The sequence below is a fragment of the Mustela putorius genome, unplaced genomic scaffold, assembly GCF_011764305.1.
Source record: "Mustela putorius furo isolate JIRA1106 unplaced genomic scaffold, ASM1176430v1.1 tig00003896_pilon_pilon_pilon, whole genome shotgun sequence".
In the NCBI taxonomy this organism is placed as follows: domain Eukaryota; kingdom Metazoa; phylum Chordata; class Mammalia; order Carnivora; family Mustelidae; genus Mustela; species Mustela putorius.
The window spans coordinates 11,778,344-11,801,068 of NW_025422045.1; the positions used below are offsets into that span (position 1 = coordinate 11,778,344).

Consider the following 22,725-nt stretch of genomic DNA (forward strand, 5'->3'; position numbering starts at 1 on the left):
GGCTCAGTCCTGAAGCGTCTACCTTTGGTTCAGGTCCTGGCCCCAGGGTCCTGGGATGGAGCCCCACATGGAGCTCCTTGCTGGGCGGGAAGCCTGCTTCTATCTCTCCCATTCCCCCTGTTTGTGTTCCCTCTCTGTATGTCTTTCTCTGTAAAATAAAATAAAATAAAATAAAATAATCAAATAAAAGATCTCTATTAGAAAGACTTCTGTTCAAGTCCTGGCTGTCAGTGTGTGATCTTGGGCAGGTCCCCTCCCCTCTCTGAGTGTGTTCACTCATCAGCAAAATGAAGATGGTAATTCCTTCCTCATACTCTTGCAGGTAGGGTTACAGGAAAAGAAATTAAAATAAAAATATAGCAGGCCCATCCACTGAGCGCTCAGCAGATCCCGATGACTACTGTTGTCGTCTACTCAGCCGGCTCCTTGAAGGCAGGCAACTGGTCTCCCCTCTTTCTCCAGCACCTTCCGCAGAGCAGGTGCCCAGACACCACCAGGTCCACTTGGTCTAGTTAATTGCTTTGCACAGTCGCGGTGGAGCAGGAAGCCAGCACTTCCGGGCTTAAGGCAGGCAGTGGGGCGCGAAGATTCCTCCGCCTCCGTCTCCACTAACCCCTCCTCTTTTGAGTTTCAGAGGTTCAGTATCTGCCGAAACCGGTTCTGCTCAGGTGCTCGGGAAGGAGGAGACTTGCCCCGTTACCTTCAGGTGGTTGTCCCTCAAGTCCGTCAGCGGCTGGATGTGGCGTGACCCAGGTCAGGATTCATGCACCACACAGGTCGCGTCTGTGCTCCGCCAGAGTAGCGCTGCACCCAAGCGCAGTGTAGACACTCCTAGGACAGGGACGGTCCGATTTCTAGAGGAGTCTAGCTTTTTAAACAAGGGGTTCCGTAGAGAGCTTGTGGAGACGTGGAAAGAGCGGGCGCCAGGACGACCGCCTGGAGCCAAGGATGGCTGTTTGCCCTTGTCTAAGTCACTTCCCAGTCTGGTCCTCAGTTTCCTTCTCTGTGAAACTGGCTACACTGCCCGCTGGGCCAGCCAATCGCTGCGGGGAATTAGATTCAAAAGACCGCCAGTCCCGCGACCCCGTGCGGGGTCCAGCGAGGCAGGGCCTGCGGCCGCCACGCCCCTCTCCGCTGCTGCGCGGCACTCTAGGCCCGGGACCGACGTCGCCAACCTCCAGGGGGCGAGCCTGGCGGGCTTCCCGGCCCACGCGGCGTCTCGGCCGTCTAGCGTGTGACTTCAGCAGCGTCCCCGGGCCAACGGGGGCCCCCAAGCGCGGGGGTGGCCGTGCGCGCCCGCAGCCAGCAGGTGCCAGGACCTGGCCTCGCCCGGACGCGTGGCGTCCGCGGGCGCGAAGGGGTTAAGGCCTCGGGCCTGGGCGCCTGGCCGGGGCCTGGGGAGCGGCGGTGCCCGGCGGCGGGCTAGCAAGCCCCAGGCGCAGGGCAGGGCAGCGAGCGGGCGTGCGCTTCCTCCTCCTCCTCCTCCCCCCCCTCTCCTTTGTAGCGAGTTCCCGGCCCCTCTTCCTCCCCCCGCCCCCCAGCCTGGGCCCTCTCCCCCTCTCCCTTTCTTCCTGCCTCGCCTTCCTGCGGCGAAGGAGGCTCATCTATTATAAATGCACATTCGGGGCTGACATCAGCGGCGAGCGGCGGGCGAGCGCCGACGAGCGGTCCCTGCGCGCTGCCCGCCCGGAGCGCGGCCCCAGGCTCCTGCGAACTGCCCGCGGGGCGCGGGGAGCGGCGAGCGCGCCCAGAGCTGCCCGCGCCGCGCCCGCCTGCTTCCCGCCGCCGCCTGGGGCCCGCGGTGGACCCGGGCCGCCGCCCCCGCACGCCGCGCCCCCGCACCGCCCCGGAGTTTCTGCATGACTGTCACAAAGGTAAGCGCCGCTCGCCCGCCGCGCCCGGGACCCGCCGGCGCCTGCAGCCCCCGGCCTCGGCTGCTGGGGGCGCGGGGGTGTGGGCGTGGGGAGGGGGCACTGGTGCAGGGGAGGTGCGGCGCGCGCCTCCTCTGCTCCCCGGGTTCCTCCAGTCGCTCTGGCCCCCAGGGACTGCGGAGGGAAGGGGGAGGATGCCGCTTTGGCAGCCGCAGTGGTTTGGACACCCCCCCCCCCCCCACACACACACCCGCACCGGCCCACCCCGCGACTGCATTTTTAACCCTTATTTAGGATGCTGCATTTTTAACCCCTGGAGAGCAGTGTTGGGCAGCTGCTTGGTGTCTCCCGTTAGAGCGCGCCACGGGGAGCGACGCTAGCAGGAGTGGGTGTGGGAATGGGCTTGTCGCCCTGGGGAGACCATCCGACGGGCAAATCCACCCCACCTGCCAGGCGCTGCTGCCGGTCCTGCGAACTCTGGCCCCACTCCGGAGCTACTTAGTGGAGAAGGCACTCCTCCAGCCCCAGGAGTTGCCACTAGGGGTAGGACAGGTTCCCTGATGACCCTCTTGAAGATGCGGGGAGGGAATGTGACAGGGACAGGAGAGATGCGTGTTCTGACAGCCCCCATACTGGAGGAGAGTTCTGACTCTGCTACAGCGGCCCAGGTTTATTGGAGAGACTTTGTGGCCTCCCCATTATGGAAAGCAGACCAAGATAGTTGTGGAAAGTGCCCAGCATCAGGAGACCTGTGGAGACCTAAGTTCACTCTCCCCTCTGCCCCAAACCCTATGGATGACCTTGGCTGGGCCCTTCTACTCTGGGCCTCAGTTTCCTCTTGTGGAATATGAGGATGAAACTGTGGATCCTGGGGGTGGTGACAGACAGTTGAAGAACTAGTAAGAAGATCAGAGGTGTAAACCCAGACTTTTCAGAGGGCCCTGTCAGGTAAGGAGCTCACAGCGTGGCCTTGGCCTTAGGATTGGCAATCCCCGCACCCAAGGCCAGATTCCATCAGCTACCCACCTGGTTTTCAGGACTGGAGAGCTGGAGGCCAATGTGGAGAGGAGGTCAGAGCCGTGGACCAGATGGAGGGTCAGCTGTGGAGGTGATGGGAAGGGTTCTTCAGGCTCCTTCTGCTAAGCCAGGGGTTACCAGTGCCTCGAGGAGATCTGCCTGCCCAGAGACAGCTTGTCTGTCCAGGGTCTTTAGGCTCAGTGCCCAAACTGGGACTTAGAAACGTTGCTGGGGGTGGCGGGGGGGGGGGGATGTGCCTGGGGGCTAAGGATCTGCCTCAGTTTTGAGTACTCCTGGCAGGGCTGCTGTGGACCACGGTGGGTAGGATGCTTCGTGTTTGGAAATGATGCAAATGCTGTTTGCCTGGGAAGGATTATTATTATTAAGGTTATTCATGTCAAAGACGCAAACAGGCCAAGGCAGAAGAGTAATGGATGGGCCTGAATGAGAGATAAAGCATATGAGATTTGTAATAATAGCACTGAAATTTGACTCATTGCCTCCCCTGCGTCTCTTTATGTACATGAGCTCAGGCAGCCTTCCTTCCCAGGAGGCCTGCAAGGAAGGTGTGTTCAGCCCCCTTAGGAGTGGAAGAGGCTGAGGCTCAGAGAGGAAAAGGGACTTGCTTAAGTTCACACAGCAAGTAAGTAGCAAAGCTGGGGTTTGCCGTCAGCTCTATCACAACCTATAGCTTATGATCTTTGTCTTGCTCTGCCCTGTTGAGTACATGGACGCTGGGTTATGCCATGAAAGGGGGTCACTACTCGAAGCCTCAGGCCCCCGAGGCATGGAGCCCACAAAAGTGGGTACTTGTCTGCTAAACTCAATGGCAGGCCTAGCCTCTTGAATCTAGTGATTATTCACTGATGCCCTCCTCTTTCCCCGCAGCCCCCACCAAACCCTCCTGGATGTTCTCCTGCCCTAACCAATGTGGCGTCAGTTTAAGCCAGCTCAGAGGATTAGATAAAATCCCCACCTTAACCCTAGCTTCTCTCCCCTTGCCAGCCCTTCACAGACCAGCAATGTTCATGTGGGGAGGCCTAGGAGAGCAAAAGAGAAGCAGGAGAGGGCCTAGGAGCCCTCCTGCTGCCTGAAAGCCTGCCAGAAGAGGCTTCTCCAAGAGTTCTAGAAGAACCACAGTGCTCTAGGAGTCTGAAGGCCTGGCCTCTAGTCCTCAGTCAACCTCCAAAAGGCTGTGTGACCTTGGGCTAGTCATGGCCATCTCTAAGCCTCTGTTTTTTCCATCTATGAGGTGAGCAGTTGGTTTCTTGGATGTCTTGGATCCCTTCTGTTGGGCATTGGCACATCTTCTGCGAGGAAGTGGGCTCTGATGGCGACAGGGGGAGCTCTCTCTTTTGGGGGGTTGGTCGAACCCTCGAGGGGGTCTGAGAGGTGGAATCACTGCTTACCAGCTGGAGTGACAGGCAAGGGAGGACTGGGTTGGAGGGTGAGACCCCAGCCCTGCTTGTTCCTTAAGGCAAAGGTCACCCCTTTCTGGTGAGCCCCGGCTGCCTGCCGCTTGGAGTCCTCTGGGCCAGGGGTAAGGTGTGGATTGGGAAGAAGGTCTCTTTAGCTCAGAGGGCCTGGAAAGTGGAGGAGAGGAAACCGATGACAAACTGTTAGATCTTCAGGAGAACCTCCTGAGTCTGGATGGGCCTCCAGTTTCCATCTACCGTCCCCCTCTCGTGCGCACCCTGGCCCCCTTCCTTTTGAGGTGCAGCCGCTAATGTTGCCCTTGAAGTCTGGGGGGCTTGGAGGAACCCCTGCCCCAGATGGCATGAGAGATGAAGAGCCGTGCAGGTCTCCGGAGTGGGACCTTCCAGGCTGACAGAATGATTCCTGGTTATGATGTTTTAAACTCTTATTTTATTGTGTGGAATCTCATAAGCTGTCTTAGGTTCTTTATGCAATCATGAGGAGAAGGAAGATAAAAAGAAGGGATGCAGCCTGTCAGACCATAAACATCCCCAGGAGGTTAAGGGCCCATCTCCTCCCAGGTTCAGTCCCGTATCAGTCCAGAGGGCAGGTGAGCACGGAGGGAGCGAAGGCTGCTTTCCCAGTAATGGGATGATTTTATTCTTTGCCCTTTTCTGCCTGCTCTCTATACGTTTTCTGTCTCGATGCCGGGTCAGTCATGTACCAGCCTGACTGTGCTTCTCTGGCCCTAAATATGTTTCTAAACTCCCATCAGCTAGCAAAACAGAAAAAAACACATTAAAATTGTGCACAGAGTACAAGTCAGGAGGCTATAAGAAAGGTCTGCCTCTGTAATGCAGGGCTTTGCAAACGCCTTTTGCTGCCTTGAGGTCCTTTGGAGTGATTTCCTGGCTTTTGTCTGGCTGTGGTCAGAGCTGGGCTGGTAGGTAAGGAAGGTGACTGGGCTTCCTCGTTCCTGAGTGTGGCTTGTCACACGAGATGCTGGGAGCTCAGCGCTTTCCTGGTCCCCAAGGCCACCTCCGGGGGGTCGGCAGTCCAAGAACAGAGTACCCCAAGCAGCCAGAATGCCTGCTGCACCTCAGAAGGTCTTAGGAGAAGGAGTGTGGGCAGACAGAATATTCTAGAGGCCAGCATCCCCCACTCTGAGCAGCCAGTTCCAGGTTCAGAAGTGACATCCTTGACCATGGCTGGGCCCCTCATTCTGCACGGCAGCCCTTTCTCTCCTGCCCCTGTCCCAGCACAGCCTAGCTCACAAAGGGGAGCCCCTGGCCCCTGCTGGATGTGCTGGAACCAAAGACAGTGTGGCCTTGTCCAGGAAGCTACTAACAGACCTTTGTTTGGCCAGGTCATGTGTCCTTAGGACCCCTGAAGAGCGGCCTCAGAGAATAGGAAGTTTGAGTCAAAGCCATCCAAATCTCTCCCCTGACAAATAATAGAACAGGGACCCAGGGAACGAATCCTAAGTTACCTAAAGTCACTCAGCGGGTTTTTGGCTGGAGGAGTCAGAACCTGAGGGCTCCTGATTCCTGGCTGCCGTGCGAGGGGGGCCTCAGGCAGCCCGTGCCGGGACAGGGAGTTTGGCCCCACTCCAGTGACCCCACTGCACCACCCCAGCCTGGACCTCTCGGGTCAGAGTCTCCCTCTTCTCTTGAAAAAGCATCTGGGGTCCCTTGCGACCTCCTGGGCCAGGACAAAGGAGAAGGAAGGAGTATGAAGCCTTCTGCTTCCAATTCCCAGACCAGGGTCTGGCCAGTCCAGAAGATGCCTGGACTCCCAGACATTCCACTTCCCAGCACCTGTCTCCTGTCTGGCTCTTACTGGGAGAAGAGAGGAGAAAGCAGGCCTGTGACAGAGCCAGTTTGAGGGCAGAGATATTCACCGTTCCCCACAGAGACCCAACTCCCAGAAACCTGAAGCGGAAAGTTCTGCCTCCCGTGCACTGTGTGCCCATCATACCTCCTCCCTTGCCTCAGTTCTTGCAAATACCCAGCATTCTCATGCAGAAGGTATGTGCTAGCATTCACTGGTTCCTAGGGCCAGCACCCTGGGAGCTCCTAGTCTGGGTCAGGCTGTGTGTTAGGCATTAGGGTCACAGGACACCGAAGCCACGGCCCCTGCTGTCCAGGACCTCTGAGGAGATGGATGCGGGAGGAGTTGTGCCAAAACATTGAGTTAGGATCTCAGGGTGCCGTGGGCACAAGCCATGTCTGTCTCCTGCATACTGTAAGTAACCTCAGCCTTTCTCCTTCCTCGCTGTCTCTCCCTCCAGAGCTCCCAGGGTTATTTTCTTCCCACCTGGGCCCCTAGGCCCTGTGTTCTCTGGCCCCGGGGTCATTGCCACCTTTGCCCCTATGACAGCACGCAGAGGCATCTGGGAAGGACGGTGAGGCGCCCTGGGGCCCCCCAAAGCCCCACAGTGAGCCGGCCCTGTGGAATCGGCACAGACTTGATTGAGCTTGGCGGGTTCGGGAGTGTGGACACTGGCTAGACCCACGGCCTGGCAGCATCCATCCCTGGCAGCTCAGAGATGGAGTGAGTTTTTCCATTTCTCTCCCGGGTTGGCCAGCCTGGAGCAGACATGGCCTCAGCCACCGCCGGCTCCTGGCACCGGGGCTGATTCTGATCTGGATACGCTAGCCACAGAATTTGTCTGGTGTCCAGGAGATGAGAGAATGTGCAAATTCCCTCTGCGCCCAGCCCCCCTCTCCGTCCCTTTTCTGATCAGCTAGTTCTGTTCCCCTTCCTCTCCTGGCCTGTGGACCCTGCAGGCTCAGGCTGGGCAGCTGGCATGGAGCAGAGCCCACTGGGCGAGGACAGATGCAAATCCAGTGGCTTCCGCATGAAAAGAAGCTGTTTTGAATGAGCCTCTCCTTTGTGGGCCTGGAGTGTGGGACCAGCTGCCTGGGAGGGGGAGGGGAGGTTGTGACAATGAGGGAGGAGCTGCCACCCGCCCCTCCTTGCCCACTGCCTCCCCTCTCCCAAGAGGTCCCTAGAGGGACCTCCTAATTGGTTTCTGGCTGGCACCCCCCCTTCCAATTAATTAACACAGCAAGGAGGAGGCACCCAGTTCTGGTCAGGACAGTCCCTTCTACAGAAAACAAACACAAATCCCTTGGAGGGTCCCAGGGCAGGGAGGGAGCCCCCTACTTACAGATGAATAAACAGAGTCTCCCGGTGAAAACATGGCCACACCCTAATCCCAGAGCTAATATGGGTCAGAGCCGGGTTGCACACCCAGATCTTCTGACATGGAGCCAGAACCTTCTCAATCCAATCGCTAATGGTCCACAGCCCGTGGACATTAATCACCAGGCTCTCAAGAATAAGTTATGAAGCCGCCATTGGGCACACACAGTCGCTTGGGCTCTGGGAGCTTGGTTTTGTTAGCAGACACTCCCATTTTCCAGAGGCGCAGGGAGGGTGAGTGACCTGCTCTGGGGCGCAGGTTTAGCGGTTGGGGGAGTAGGTGGGGACCGGTCCCTCAGCCGTCAGACCCCAGAGCACAGGGGCATCTCATTTCCAGGACTCTCTTCCACCCCCTACCCCCCAAGGCAGAGGGCTGTTGTCTGTGGGTCTGGGGACCCGGCACCAAGGGGTGCTTGGCAAAGGCTGCTTGCCTCAGGGGACACCCATGGCTGTGTTCTGCTTAGGCTCCCGCTGTAACTGGGAGCCCTGTAAATCCTTTGGGAAAAGAACGTAAGCTGAGTGAGTGAGGAGGAGGGCACCCTGCACTCCGTGTCTGAGGTCAGACAGGGCCTCTAAGGAAGGGCGACCAGCCCTAGAGGGTGAACGGTTATGACACCTCCATTTCCACAATTTGCGTAGGGAACCCGGGTCTGTGGTCCAGGCTTGCAGGCCTTTCCCACTTGAATGCACAAATCCCCTCTCAGCCTGGGGTGGGCGGCCCTCTTGGGATGGCCCCTGATGACCAGGGCGGGTGCTGCTGGCTTAAGAATGCCAGCTTAGAGCCAGACAGATGGCACTGTATCATTGACTTGCTGTTTGCTCTTGGGCAAGTTGCCTAACCTCTCTGAACATCACTTTCCCCGTCCATTAATTGGGATTGATAATAGTAGCACTTAAAAGGATTATTATAAAGATTAAACGAGCTGATCCTGTGAAGCACTTACCACATGCCTGAGTGTTCGCTATTCACGTCGGGAAGACAGAAAATTAAACAAATGCTTATAATGAGCGTCCTGGGGCTCATGAAATGAGAAGTACCAAGGAACTCTGGGAATCACAGCAGAGGGCCTGACCTAGTCAGAGGGGGTGTGGAGGGGACTTTTCAGCTGATTCACGAAGGATGGGTACAGAAGGTAGCAGGTGGAAGGAGAGGAGCTGAGGAGAGGGTAGGAGGCAGAGGGAACAGCGCAGGCAGAGGCCCGGAGTCAGATGTTCAGCAAGAAGGCCCCCTGCACGCAGGTGTCTGAGAGCTCGCACGTGTATTAGGTCATTGTATGCGCTGAGTGACTTTACGGTCCTCCCCCACTTCAAGAATGAGGAAGCAGGCACAGAGAGGCCGAGTAAGCTGCAAAAAGTTGCCCAGCAGGCAGATTAGAGGCTGGTCCAAACCCAGGCTTCCTGCGTCTGGCACTCTCCTCCTCCTCCTCTCTGCGGCTTCCTGATCCCAGGAGGATGGCTCTTCCGTGGGCCAGGAGGATAGCTTTTCCGTGGGCCACTTCTTAGACTCAACCTGGGCCAGTGGGGTATAAGGTATGATGTTCTGTTTTCCCTCACAGAGCCTCCCTGGGCTGGGTTTTTGGGAGGACAGGACCCTTCTTGGCTGGCAGGCAAGGGTCATTTATTTTTCCAAAGGGAAACTTTGCTCTGGCAGGGAAATTTCTACCTTCTATTTTTACCGGGCCCCGTTAAAACCATCTGTAGTCCTTCCGATTATCAGGAGCGGGCCTCAGTCTTTAAAATAAAATTGTAGGGCACCTGGGTCGTTAAGCATTGGCCTTCGGCTCAGGTCATGGATCCAGGGTCCTGGGATAGAGCCCAAGTTGGAGGCTCCCTGCTCAGTGGGGAGCCTGCTTCTCTCTCTCTCTCTCTCTCTCTGCTGCTTCTTCTGTTTGTATTATCTTTCTGTCAAATAAGTAAATAAAACTTTAAAACAAAATAAAACTATAGGGATATATAGAGTGAACTTACTGGCCCGTGTGTGAGACCGAGGAGAACACCCATGCAGGATCCAGCTGCCTAGACAGACGGATGTGGGGAGGCTCTCTCAGAGTGGGGGAGGGGGGGGATGGTGGCTGTTCACACCCAGCCCTCAGAAGGAGCCCCGTGCTCAGGGTTCAACTCCAGAGCTGTCTGGGGTCATCTGGTCCAGTCCTCTGCCTCTGTGGCACTCCACACTTTCTAGGAACACGAGTATGACTCCTAATCTGAATTTTGATCCACTTAATAAATGCTAGTTTCTTAGGAGACCGATCCTAGCCTTTTACCAAGTGTTAGGTCCCTGCTTTCAGGAAGCTGGCCGGGAAATAAAGATCGCCAGTGGAAGGAGCTGACCTTTCTAGAGGGCATCTATACCAGACTCACAAAAAGTGTTTCACACGTATTTCCTTATTCAGTCTTGATGTACCTTTACTGCTCCTCCTCTGCTCGGTGCAGAAACAGAGGCCCAGAGAGGGAAGGGAGGTCACTTACTAAGGTCACAAAGCTGGTGAGGGGCTGAGCCTGCCTTTCAGGCCTCTCTTGCCCCTTAGTCAGGCTGGTAGGAATGACCCTGAGACCTGTGGCCAGAGCCGGGGGGGTGGTGTCTGGAGGCAAAAAGACTCAGGCTTTGCTCTTAACCTCTGCTCCTCCCTGCATGACATTGGGCTAGTCCCCTCGATGTCTCTGAGCCTGTTTTCTCACCTGTGAAAAGGGAGTTAGTGCTCCGCCTCACTAGGGCACTGGGATCTCTAGGGATCTCACACCCCTCCTGCCCCCTCCCACCACCAGTGTCCCTTGGCCTTGGGAGTTAGGCAGTCTGTCCAAGAGCTTCCCCGCTGCTGTGGTCGTGCCAGCAGCCCTCTTTCACACTGTGTCCGCAGAAGAGACCAGGTCATCTCTCCCAAACAGCCTCTGTCTGTTTGTATTCGGTCAGGCTGGTATGGGGCAGATGAAAAGTTGCTTTTCCCTCTTCCTGTTCTATTTCGGGTGTTTTAATATGCTTGGGACAAATAATCGGGCTAAGAATCGGATGTCCTGCTTTCGTTTGAAAAGTGAGACAAATAAAGCATCCAACCCTTGATCTGTATCGTCCTGCATCCGCGCAGGCCCCAGCGCCCTGTGGAGGGTGGGGGAAAGTTGGTCTCAAAGCCCAGTGTTGCCCAAGTCACTGGGCAGAGAGCCCCGAGTCCCCGCTGGCAAATGACCTTGACCTTTGCTCCAGATACATCCTGGTGCCCCCCAGCTCAGACCTGCTTTTCCTTTGAGTGTATGGGAAGCTGTAGCCTCTGCTAGCTTGAGGGATTTGCAGCAAAACATTTTTTTTTTTTTTTTTTTTTTTTTTGAGAATGATTTCAGGGGCGTGAAGATCTGGGATCCAGGGGAGTTTCCAGGACGTGAAACAGCTGATGGAAAAGGAAGGTGTTGGGGGAGGGGGACAAGGGGATTTAATTCCTGCAGTTTGGGTGTAGCTTGGTGAAGAAAATGCTGTCCACGCCTGCCTTGCTGACCTCCCGGTAGAGATCACTTCGCAGGAATGCGTGGGGGAAATTTAGGATTCCGAAAAGTTTGGAATTCTGGGAAAGGGGATTTCTGTGTACCTGAGGGTCCATCTGATAACTTTTTAATATCACCAGTGTGTTCTCCGAAGACCCCAGGGCTGCTTTCCTGCCATCGTCATTATAGTGTGTGAGAACAAACTCAGGTTGTTACGGATTGAGGCCATTTCAGGTCCCAAAATCCCTGTTAAATTGACCTTTTAGGGTCTGGATCCAAGATAATTCCCCCGTTCTCCAAGCTCCTGTCCTGCCCAGCCTCTACGACACCAGTCTCAGGTAAAGGCCCAACAAGTTATGTTGTTATGGGGATTGACCTTGATTCCTTGACTTGACTGTGAGCTCGCTGAGGCGGGGGATGATGTCTGGTGTTTTGGGGTATCTTTCACAGTGCTCGTCAAAGGTGTGGTGTAGACTTTGGGGTAGCCGTTGTGAAGTGCAAGGTTGGGCGGGATGTCCGGGAAGCCAAAGCTCTTCCCTAAACATTGCTCCTGCTTGGGCTTAGTCCTTACTTTTGTACGTCCGTGGACCGCTGGAGCTGGAAGGAACTCTAAATAGAGACATAATGGGACCTCTGTTTTGCAAAGGAGAAAATCGAGACCCCAGAAGGTTTTCCTGAAGGGGGCACAAGCGGCGGAGCAGGAAGTGGGGCTCCCTTTGGTTGATGGCAGGCTCAGGCTGGGTGAATTTCAGTTCCGTGGGTTTTTCTCCGCTTCTGGTAGAAATCAGGCCAAGGACTGATTCAGAGGTGGGTGGCGGGGGAAAGTTCTAGAAATGAGACTTGGAGAACTTCGCCTAGCTGGCAGGGAGCACCCGAACGGAGAGGCTCAGCTCCCCAGGTAATCAGCCAGGAGCACCACGCCTAGTCGTGGCCTTGGTCTGGCAGAGGCAGGAGGAGTGCGTGCTGAGGCTCCTTCTTGGCCACGGAGCTGTGGTCCCCGAGATCTGGCAGCCAGGTACCCTGTGTACTAGGCTGCCACTCCGGCCGCCGCAGAGGCCCACGAACCCCACTCTCCCTCCTGGAAACCAGCCCTCCTGGCATGTTGGGCTGCAGCCAGTCTTTTCCTCCTTTGTTTCTCTGAAACCATTAGAAGGGCCTCTGGGTTGGGAGCCTGGGTTGCTAAGAGCTTTCCTCTGGCCAGACCTTATCAGGGCTTGAGAAGTCTCCCGGCAAAGGCAAAGTTTTCCCTGGAACTCTGGTTTGGAGGGAAGGAGGGAGGGAGAGACAGAGAGAGGGAGAGAGGGAGAGTGGGCGAAGGGAAGGGGGGGGCTCAGGAGCTGCAAACAAAGCCACCCCTTTGCTGGCCCCCTGGGGAACCAGCAGACCTTTGCTTTTGAAGAGCAGCAGGAATGATGCTGTCCCCCAAGCCTGCCCCCCATGCGATGTGGGTCACATCTAGGATGTACCCCATGACTCGAGCATCACCCCAGCCTCAGAGAGGGGCAGTAGCCCTGAGCATCCCAGTTGGGGGGGGTGAACCCGGACCTGCCCCAGGGTGTCTGACTGCACCACCCGCGTGGGCCCAGCCTGACAGTGGGGGCCGATTGTGCTGTATGATTACTTTCTTCAAGATCACCCTCCCAGCACCGTACCCAGGATTCTGTTCCTCTGGGCCTTTTAGATGTTATTAAAATATAAATTCCCCCAAGAGGGGTAATACCTGACTTAGGCAGCTGTCACCCACTAGACTCCGCCTGCAGATGGCAAGACCCGAGAATAATTAGACTTTACTTGGGAGACGATCCTGAGGAGGAAAGTGAGGCAGGAGTGAGGGAGCGGGGAGCCAGAGTGGCCAGGGGAGTGGGGGCAGTGAGGACTTGCCGTGGTTCTGGGTACCTCTCCACCCTCGCTGCCTTGCTCTCGCGACCACTGACCAACCCCGCTTCCTTGCCCCTAAATAAAATGAGGCGCTAGATACATTCGAAAAGCATTTGCTGAGCACTTGTGAGCCAGGCCCGAAGCACGTGGCACCAGGCATGAAAGGGTGTCCCCAGGCCATCCTCTCATCAGGGAAACCCCCATCCTGTGGCAGAGACGGGCTGCCCAGAAGGACAGGTGCTTCAGGGAGGCGGCAAAGGGAGGCTGGTGAGCAGCAGTGTGGGGAGGGCAGGGATGTGTGTACCGAGCGCTGAAGCCATGGGGACGGACCCGGGAGGCCAGGCAAGTTCTCCGGAGGAAGAAATCGTAGCCCAGTCTCCAAGGCCGAGTAGGCAGAAGCGTACGAAGAGGAGGGAAGGGCATTCCGGGGAGAGGGGGCGGCATGAACAAGACAGGGAAGGGGGACATGGGTTTGGCTTAGTTTGGGAGAGTTGGGTGTGGCTGGGTGGAAAGGGTAGGTGAGGGGTGGTGAAGCAAAGCTGGAGGGGCAGGCGGAAGCCAGGTGGGGTTTGGGCTGTACCCTATAGAGATGTCAGGTGCCCTGGCTCGGCTGTAAGGGGAGGGACCTGATCCGACTTGCCCTTAGGTGGTCTCTTCCAACCCTAGAGGCAGAGAGTGAGTGGACATTCCCAAAACCTGGGTGTAGCCAGGTGGGGGCAAGGGGTTTGGGCCCCCAGCCCAGATCCCCAGCAGGTAGCTCCTGCAGGGCTGCGAGGGAGCGCTGCCTGTGCCCCTCTCCCCACCAAGGAGATACCCGTGGTGGGACCACACCATGGTACTGGCCTTTCCCGCCTGCCTGGGGCTACTAGAAAGGTTGGCTCTGGGAGTTGAGGATACAGAAGGAGGGGGCAGAGGGCCATAGGTCTCCTGCTGGGAAGACATGGTTCCAGCATGAAGAGAAGACCATCATAGGAGGCTTCTAGCAGCTCTCACCTAAAGCCCAGCTCAAATGCTGTGTGACCTTGGGTTAGTCAGCCTCCCAACTCTGGTTGGGACGCAGTTTCCCCAGCTAGATGGCATCGCCTGGTCCAAGGTTGGGTGCAGGAGGGAGCTCATGGATGTACTTACTTCCTGCTGCTGTCCAGCCTCAGGCCCTGGCCCATCTTCCTCCCTCTGAGCCACGTCCACTAGTGCATGCACACGTGTGCATCACACATACTCCAGACTGTCAAGGTTGTGAACAGCTAACAAAACTCGGGCATTGATGGGGCGCCTGGGTAGCTCAGCCGTTTACTGTCTGCCTTCGGCTCAGGTCATAATCCCAGGGTCCTGGAATTGAACCCCACATTGGGCTCCCTGCTTCCTCTCCCTCTGCTGCTTCCCCTGCTTGTGCTCTCTCTCTCACTCTCTCTTTCAAATAAATAAATAAAATCTTAAAAAAAAAAAAAAGCCAAAAAACTTGGGGGTTGAGGATCAGAGTTCGAGTCCTGGCATTGCCACAGCTGGCCCTGTGACTTTGAGCAAGTCGCTCAGCCGATCGAAACTTTGGCTTATTCCCTGTCATTTGGTGTAAACATCAGACCCTCCCACGCCAGGGAATTCTATGGGTCAACCTTCTCCACATCTTTTCCTATACCCCCTTTGTGCTGATGCTGCCTTGCTCAGCCCGAGAGCCCTTCTTCGATGAAAATTCTATCCACTCTTTATTGGTGACCTGGGGGGGCGTGTAGTATTCACTAGGAAAGGACACAAAGGAACCTTCCGGAGTGATGGCCGTCGGGTGAACGTATGCATGGGTAAACATTTTTCAAGCTGAACACTTAAAGTTTGTGTGCTATGAGCATGCTGGATATATTTTAATATATTAATGTTAAAATATGAATATTTTATTTTATTTTCTTAGACAAAATAATTATTGACTTATTGTATTTACTTGTTAATAATACAATATTAATATTTAATATATTTATATTTGATTTTTAAAGCAAGTGGAAAAAGGATCCTTCCCGGCTTTCTGGTATAAGCTTCATCTCTCTCCATCCGCTCATATGTTCATTCCCACTACAAATATTTGTGCTCCGGGCGGCCCAGGCATGCAGGGGTGTGAGCACTGCCACGGGGGCTCAGGGGTACAAGAAACTTCGGTGTCCCCATGTTGTCAGGGGCAGTGGTTCTCCAGGCTTGGCTACACATCCCCTGGGGACATTTAAATGCTTTGCAGGATTATATGACCCGTGGGACACTTGGTTTAATGTTCTGCTGATACTGTCTTGAAACCCTGTATTCTTTTTGATCAAGGGCCCCTACAAATGATGGAGTTGGTCCTTTCTCTCCAGCCCACCCCCACCTTTGCCCAGAACAGTAGAATCAAAATCTCTGGGAGGTAGGGCACGGGCATGAAGATGTCTTTACAGCTGAATTTCCTTCTGGAGTAATGTCCAGGGGCAGCCCTTAATCCTCAGACAGCTGGCTGAAGCAGAAGCTGGCACCTGACTCTCTAGATGCTTGTAAATGAGTTGGAACGCTAAGACCTCACACGTGAGGGTGTCCCAGGAGCAGTTTCCAGGTGGCTGCAGGGACAGTGATCCAGGAGGAGGGGGAGGCCAGGGGAATCATTGCGAGGGTGGGGCGGCCAGGAATGGTCAAGGAAGACTTCACGGAGGCGGTGTCTCACTCACCATCCTGCAAATGGTGAGAGCAAAGAACCGAGAGAGGAGAAAAGGCAAAGGCAGGTAGCAATAAGGAAAGGGAAGGACTCATCTAGGGGAAGGGAGCACACAGGAGCACTGCAGTGTGCCCTGTGACTTGAGTGGAGGGAGGTGTGGCTGGGATTGGGGTGGGATTGGGAAGCACAGGAAATGACAGTCTGAGAAGTCAGAATCCTGGTGGCAAAGGGGAGCTGCTCAATGTTCCCTGCCCAAGAATAATGTGCTCCATGAACGACTGAAGGAATAAACAAAAGGAGGGTATGAGGGAGCCCAGGGGGACTGGCCCACTAAATGGCCGTGGTCTCCAGCCAGAGCTCTGGTCCACCTGTGCCTGGAGGCTCTGTACCCTTGCCCCGCAGGTGGTGCCTGTCTGAGCAGGAACCTCAGGTCCCCTGCACTGTGGTCTCGGGCAGCAGCCACTAAAGTGTCCCCAAGAACAACAGATGCCGAACAGACTATGTTCTCCCATTTCTAGGGACAGCAAGCAGTTGGGGGGGGAGGATGCTTCTGGTGAAAAAACAAAAAACAAAAAACGGGTCTATATTCTCCTGCTCCCAGCAGGTTCCCCAACCCAGGTGCGCACCCTGTGCAGGAAGGCGGCTGTGCCTGCCACCCTTTATTTCCCATGGCCTCTGGGAGACACTGCAGGGGTAGGAGTGGTGAGGGTCCTGCCCGCGGCGGAGGAGCCCCCATTTCTGAGTGACCAGAAGCAGACCAAATGCAGATCTGTTTGTTTCTCCGCCTCCTGAAATATTTAAGCAGGAAGATGAGAAAGGGGTTCTGTTTATTGAACGTATCCTCCAGGGAAGAAGCCGCAGGGAACGGGCTGCTTCCCGTGTCTGAAAGCCAATGAGCAGAGAAAGGAATTTCTTTGGGTTTGAAGCCAGACAGAGCCTGTGTGCCTGCAAAAAGGAAGGGGGCGGGGATTTCTGGAGGGGACAGAAAGCCCTCTCAACCTCCTGCTTCTGGTCCCAAGAAAGCCATTCAGCACATGCTTTCTTGGTGACTCCAAATAATAACAACTGAAATCTCAGCCTAATTTCTGTTCTGGGCTCTGCCTCTACCATGCTGTGTGACCTCGGGCAAGTTGCTTAACCTCTCTGGGTCTTTATTTCCAGCTCCGAAAAGGGAGAGATATCAATCCAGTTCTGTCTGTCTCTTGCCAGTATTTGGAGAGTCAGATGAGCTGTGGAATGGATAAGAAGAGGTGGACGGAGCATTTCACCCTGCGAAAGTCCCAGCTATGCAATGTTCAAAGCCAGAGAACTGACAGGAGACAGGATTGAAGGGCCAGCCCAGCCGGCAGCTGTGGCCTGGGGGATCAGGCCAGGGGGAATGCTCCCAGGACCAAGGCCCACCCTGGGACCCCTTCCCTCCTTCCTCCTCCAGCTGAGTCCCACGCATGTGTCCCTGAGAATTCTGGCAGGATTTCCTCCCAGGAAGGGGACACGGCTGTCGGTTTCTATCCCCTGGGAGTTGCAGGCACCAAGGGGCCAGGCTGCACTTCCCCTGACCATGGGACTGGCCTTGTCTTCAGATGTGAAATTCTGCAGCTCTGTGCCTGGGTTCTGGCAGGCCCCAGGTCACCTGCTGTGAAATTCTGCAGCTCTGTGTCCGGACCAGGCAGGCCTCAGGTCATCTGCTGTGCACACTCCAGGGGCCAGCAGCCCTGTCCCCAGTTTGGCCCCTGGGGCAGGGCTTCCAAGGCTTCTCCCAGGGCCAGGTTTCTATTCCCAGCTTCATCACTGGCTTGCTTTTCCTGTATCTCATGGGGGACCTTATAAGAAGTCATAGTCAATAACATCAGTTAGGATTAGAACAGATTAGGATGATCTGAATCTGAATACGAAAGACCATCCAGGTGATAGCCCACTTAGGGGACTGGCCCTGGAGGCTTGGGAGACAGGACAGAACAGAAATGTCAGGGGATGGTAAACGCCATTAAGAAAAATGCTTTGGGGTCAGGGGCGGAGCAGTGGGGGCCAGGGAGTTATTGTGAATAGGGTGGCTCTGAAAGGGGATGTGGAGACCCAGAGTGGAATGAGGGGAGGGATGGAGCCCCAGGGAATCTGGGAAGAATTTTCTGGCTGAAAGCAGAAAGCTCAAGGCTTTGAGGAGAAGGCCACCTGTAGCTGAACCACAGACAGAGGCCCTAGTCTGGGGCATGGTGAAGGGAGAGGGTCAGAAGGAGGCTGAGGCTGGGTCTGGGTCACACTGAGTTCTCCTCCTCCCACAGGGTGCCTCCTGCTCAGTAATGTTTGTTGACTGACTGCTTGAGAATGACTGCTTAGGAAAGGCAGGAAAGGAGGCGGAAAAGAAGGCTGGAGGTCTGGAGCCCAGCAGCCCCGTTGAGCTGATGAGGGTCTAAGCCAGGGCAGAGGACTCTGTCTGGTGACTGGGTGGGAGGAGGGGGAGATGGCTGTCAGCTCTTCTAGGAGCTGCTCAGAGGAGGACTGTCTCTATGCATCCACAGGACATGACCACGGGGGCTCGCACCCCCCTGCCACGATGGGTCCCCGGAGCTAGCCCTTCCCCTGGCCTGGGACCAGTGAAGCAAAACCAGAACCTCACATCCCTCTTGGCCTCTAGAGGATGCTCCAAACTGGGCTGCAGCCTCCCGCAGGGCCTGCTGGGTTCTCGCAAAGTCCTCAGGGCCGGCCTCCCCTGCCCGCCTCACCTGGCGTCCAACCTCATTAGTATTTTGAGCAGAAGCATATTTATTTTTTCCTGCGGGGAATTGGTGCCCTGCTCATTTCAAGTGGAGGAAAACCAAAGAGCAATTAAGAGGCTCAGCCGTCTCAGGTCAAGGAGAAGGGAGGAGGAAAGTGAGGCAGCTGCCTTGTAGGCTGCTGTGCTCTGCTCTGGGTTGGCCAGGGCTGGGGAGGCGAGGAGGAAGGTGCTACAGGATTTGAATTTGCTAGTAACAAAATACTAATGATCAATGTTTACTTGGTTCTGAGCATGTTCCAGACTATGCTAGTTGCTCTGTGTGCCTCTCATTAACATTCTTTCAACAGCCTGTGAGATGGAGGGGTGGGGGGGTTGGCATGGGCTGCTGTTATGTCCATTTTATGGATGAGAAAACTGAGGTTTGGAGAGTTGCGTGTCCCAGCCCACACAGCTGCGAAGCTGATGGAGCCAGCGTTCCACCCATCCCTGAAGCACTGGCCCTTTAGCCAGTTTGGTTGCCATTTTGTCCCTCAAAAATAGTATATTTGGGCACCTGGGTGGCTCAGTTGGTTGAACGACTGCCTTGGGCTCAGGTCATGATCCCGGACTTCCAGGATCGAGTCCCGCATCGGGCTCCCAGCTCCTTGGGGAGTCTGCTTCTCCCTCTGACCTTTTTCTCTCTCACTCATTCTCTCTCAAATAAATAAATAAAATCTTAAAAAAAAAAAATAGTATATTTAACGCACAGCTTCTCCCTGATTTCTGTTTCCCTCCCATCAAGGGGGGAAAAAAGGACCAAACGAACAAAAAGCTCTTGGTTGTGGCGCCCCACTCCCACTCCCTCCAGTTACACCCACTGCTCTGGTTGGGCGAGGGGGGGGGCAGCAGACCTGTGGGGGGTGGTGGTCGTGCTGATGCGCCAGGGGCCCTGAGCCGGGGAGGGCTGGAGAGGAAACAGGACATGGGGATGACATTTTGGAGGTGGAAGCGGGTACGACGTGGAAGTCAGTAGGGCACTGGGGATCCTGGGAGGGGCCAGCTCCCATCAGGGGCCCTATCTCTGATCCGTCCCCCTCAGCCAGACCATCTACCTATTCCACAGACTGGGCTCTGAGAGCATTTTCAGTTTCAGAAAATCAGATCCCTCAGAGGCTGAAGCTCGGGAGGAAAGGGACAATAGCAAGCTGGAATTGGGGTGTCCTGGCTTCGGAGTCCCTGGCCAGAGAGAGCAAGGGGGGAGGGGGCTGGGAGGGAGGGAGAGAGAACAAACAGGAAGTTTTCCCCGTCTCTGCTTCTCTGTCTTGCTGCATCAGTGATTTTGCTAATAGCAACCTCCTGGTAAAAAATTGATCCAATTTTCTCAGGACAAGAGGCCTGATTTTTTTTTTTTTTTTTTAAAGCCTGGACCTTAGAGAAGCCAGGCGGAGGCAAGTCCCTGGCAAGCGTCCCTTCCTGGAGCCCACCAGGCCCGGGGGCCTTTCTGCCTTTCCTCCCCAACTCCTGCTGCAGACCCTATCCTCCCACTCCCTTCCCCTCTTGATGCTGGGCTCCTCGCGGGGCACCCAGGGGCTCATCTGTCACCTGGTCTGTGTCTAGAACGCTGGGGTTTTATGCAGGAGCCTTGCTGGGAGCAAGCTCCCATTCTGCCTAGAACTTCTGGAAGCCTTGGAAGGGTGACGCTGTTGGAGGGATGCTGGGAGTCGGGAGCTAGGGGGATGGAAGCTGTGGCGGCCCTGCTCTGAGCCTGTTCTGGCTTTAGGCCTAAGCTGGCCCGGGCTTCCCCAGATGAGGGGATGGAGGAAGGAGGAAAGCTCTACCAGCCTGTGCTCCTGGAGTCCGTTGTCTACCGGAGTGGCAGGGTTCTTGGCTTCCCACCACCCAGGCTGCTTAGCCGGGTGTGCAAAGCCTTCCTTCTCTGACCAGGTTGCTCTCCTTGGTTCCTGCCCACACCCTTCCCCTTAGCCACATTGGTGTGCTTGCTGCCCCCAAATTTAGCTCGTGCTTTTCTGCTCCTGGTACTCCAAAGGCCTCCTGATCCCCGATTTCAAGGCCCAGCCAATGGGCCCAATGCCACCTCCTCCAGGGAGGCTTCTCTGATCTTTCCTCAACTCCAAACTGTTCTTCTGTCGCAGCTCTGCGGGGACCCCCTACCTTCTCCACCAGAGGGCGAGCCCCATGTCCTGAGTGGGAGGGAGTCCACGATGCCGCGGATCCTATGACGCCTTTCTCGTGCCTGGCCCCGGATATGTTCGAGTGGAGATTTTTGAATGACATTTTTGTATTGTGCATGGAGAGGACTCTATTCTGTGCTTGTGAGACTTCAGCCACGTGAGATGCATTTGTTGGCGAACCTATTAAAGGGCACAGAATAAAGCTTCCCAACCCTGACCTCCGAAGGGCCTGGGACAGATAGAGGGAGCTTATTCTTCCTTTTCCCATCCCCCCAGCACCGCTATCAGCTGTGCTGCCCTTGAAGAATTCTAAAGCGGGGAAGTGCTCCCCAGGGCCTCCCAGACCTCCCGCCCAAGAAAGGCGGTGGCCTGGTGACCTCCTCAGAGCGGCGTGCTACCCTGGGGGCTCTGCCGTCCCCTGGGAGACTGCCATATGCTTTCCGGATGTCCGGGTCTCATTATGCTCCAACTCAAAAATTCATCTTGTCTAATTGTGCTCCAGGCCGGAGTGAATTCAGGAACTCTTACCCAGGCTCTGTGGGCTGGGAGTTTCCATGGCAACAAGGGATGCGTGGTAATGAGCTGCGTCCTTGGAGATGCAGCCCTGGGCTAGGGGGGGTCTCTGCCTGTCTCTCTGTGTAGACTGTCCCTGCTGCTTGGTGGAGGCCCTCTCCAACCCGGGACCAGGGGCTGGGGAGCAAGGATGGAGGCAACCTCTGCAGACCTTTGGGATGGGTCCATAATTCCCCTCACCCATGGTGCAGGGATAAAAGGCACTCAGATGATTTCAGTCTCAGCCTCTTTGCAGGTTGGGGGGTTGTCCTTGTCCCACAATCAAATAAACACCTCTTCATCTAGAACATATGAATGTACCCCAAATTCCACTGCTTTGACTGTCATCTGTTTTGCAAACTTTCTAAAATGTGGAAGTGGCACTCCTCCTTGAAGGCCTGACTGAAAGGCCACCTCCTCCAGGAAGCCTTCCTGGAACTTCTCTCTGCCAACCCCCTTTGCCACTGTGCTTGGTCTGTCCCTCATGCATATTTTTCAGCACAGTTGCCCAGGAGTGGACTTGGCCCAGTATACTTCAGGTTCGCTTCATACCAGGTGACGAAGTCCTCTAACATAGGTAACCTTCTGCTTTCCTCTCTGGAGCTTCAGATATGGTGCCCCCAGAGGGCTTAGACAGAAAAAGGGATCTTTGCTAGCCGCCTCTCTCTGCCCTCAGTCCTACCCTAAGCTTCTCTGTTGATGTGGCCCCCAGGGCCTCTGGAGACCTTGTCTTCCGTGACTGCGGGTGACAGCCAGGGGACAGCCCTCTCTGCCTTTCCCTCCTGAGGAGGGGGGGACGCCCGGGCCTTTGGGGAAAGAGTGGGAATGAAAAGGAGACGAGAAGAAATGAAGATAGCGAGCGGGGGACAGCCTGGCCCGGCGCCCAGCCTCCTAGCTGCTGGGCCCTTCTGTGCCTGGTCCCCGACGGGGGAAGATTAGTGTGGGAGGAGGGTTGTGGGGGGTGGGGGATGCAAACCCAGCAATCTCTCCACAGCCACCGCACTTCCTTCTCCTCTGTCCTGCTGACTCTCAGTTACCAGAAATGACCTGGAGACAGAGGAATGAGTGGGGAGGAGGCTGCCTGTCTGACTTTTAATCAAAAGGACCAGGACACTTTCCAGCCAGCCTCTCGGGCACTGGCAATCTGTGATGTGTGTCTCCCTTGAGGGATGGGGTGGTGGGCAAGTTTCTGGGGGTGCAAATAGTGACAGGAGTAAAGATTTAGAAATCCACCCAGAAAGTAGAGTCTTCTGCTTGTCTCTCTGTACCCACTCCCCTCAAGGCTGCAAACTGTCCTTGAGCACCTGCTGGGTGCCAAGCCCCAGGCCCTAGGGATGCAGTGACGGATGAGGGGTGTCCCTGGCCTCCAGGGCTGTGGGGACAGTGGTGGGGCCCGCCTGTTGCTGGGCCTTCCTTCAGCCAACATCCCCTGAGCGCTGCCTGTGAGCTGTGCCTTTTGGTGAGTCCTAAGGGTAAAGCAGCAAACGTGGCAGCTGTCAGTCAAGGGCAGGAGGGGGGTGAGGAGGGCAGGGTCTCACCCTCACAGCATGGAGTGAGGCACATAGGCCAAGGGAAGCAGAGGAGCCCAAAGGAGTAGGAGCCGCTAACACAGTTGTAGGAGATTGGAAGGCTGCCTTGAGGAGATGGTTCTGGAGCAGAGAACTCCAAAAAGGAGGAGGATTTGGCCCAGTGATTACTGGGCAACAGGATCAAGAGAGAGGAAATCAGCACGTGCAAAGGCCCGGAGAAGAGAAGCAGAGGCCC

The 22,725-nt window shown here is 55.8% G+C and overlaps 1 protein-coding gene across 2 annotated transcripts in view; it reads left to right on the forward strand.

Annotated features, from left to right (window-relative positions):
• Positions 1-639: 639 nt before the first annotated feature.
• The window catches only part of CORO2B (coronin 2B), a 128,065-nt gene continuing 105,979 nt past the window's right edge, over positions 640-22,725 (forward strand). The window contains exon 1 of one of the 2 annotated variants that reach the window (XM_004758606.3): positions 640-753. Coding sequence is in view for 1 of the 2 variants with exons in the window: in XM_045067569.1 (XP_044923504.1) it covers positions 1,860-1,874 (15 nt within the window). In the remaining variant the exon portion in view is untranslated. Of the gene's footprint in view, positions 754-1,202; positions 1,875-22,725 lie in introns of those variants that run through there. The other variant, XM_045067569.1, reaches the window with a different exon arrangement.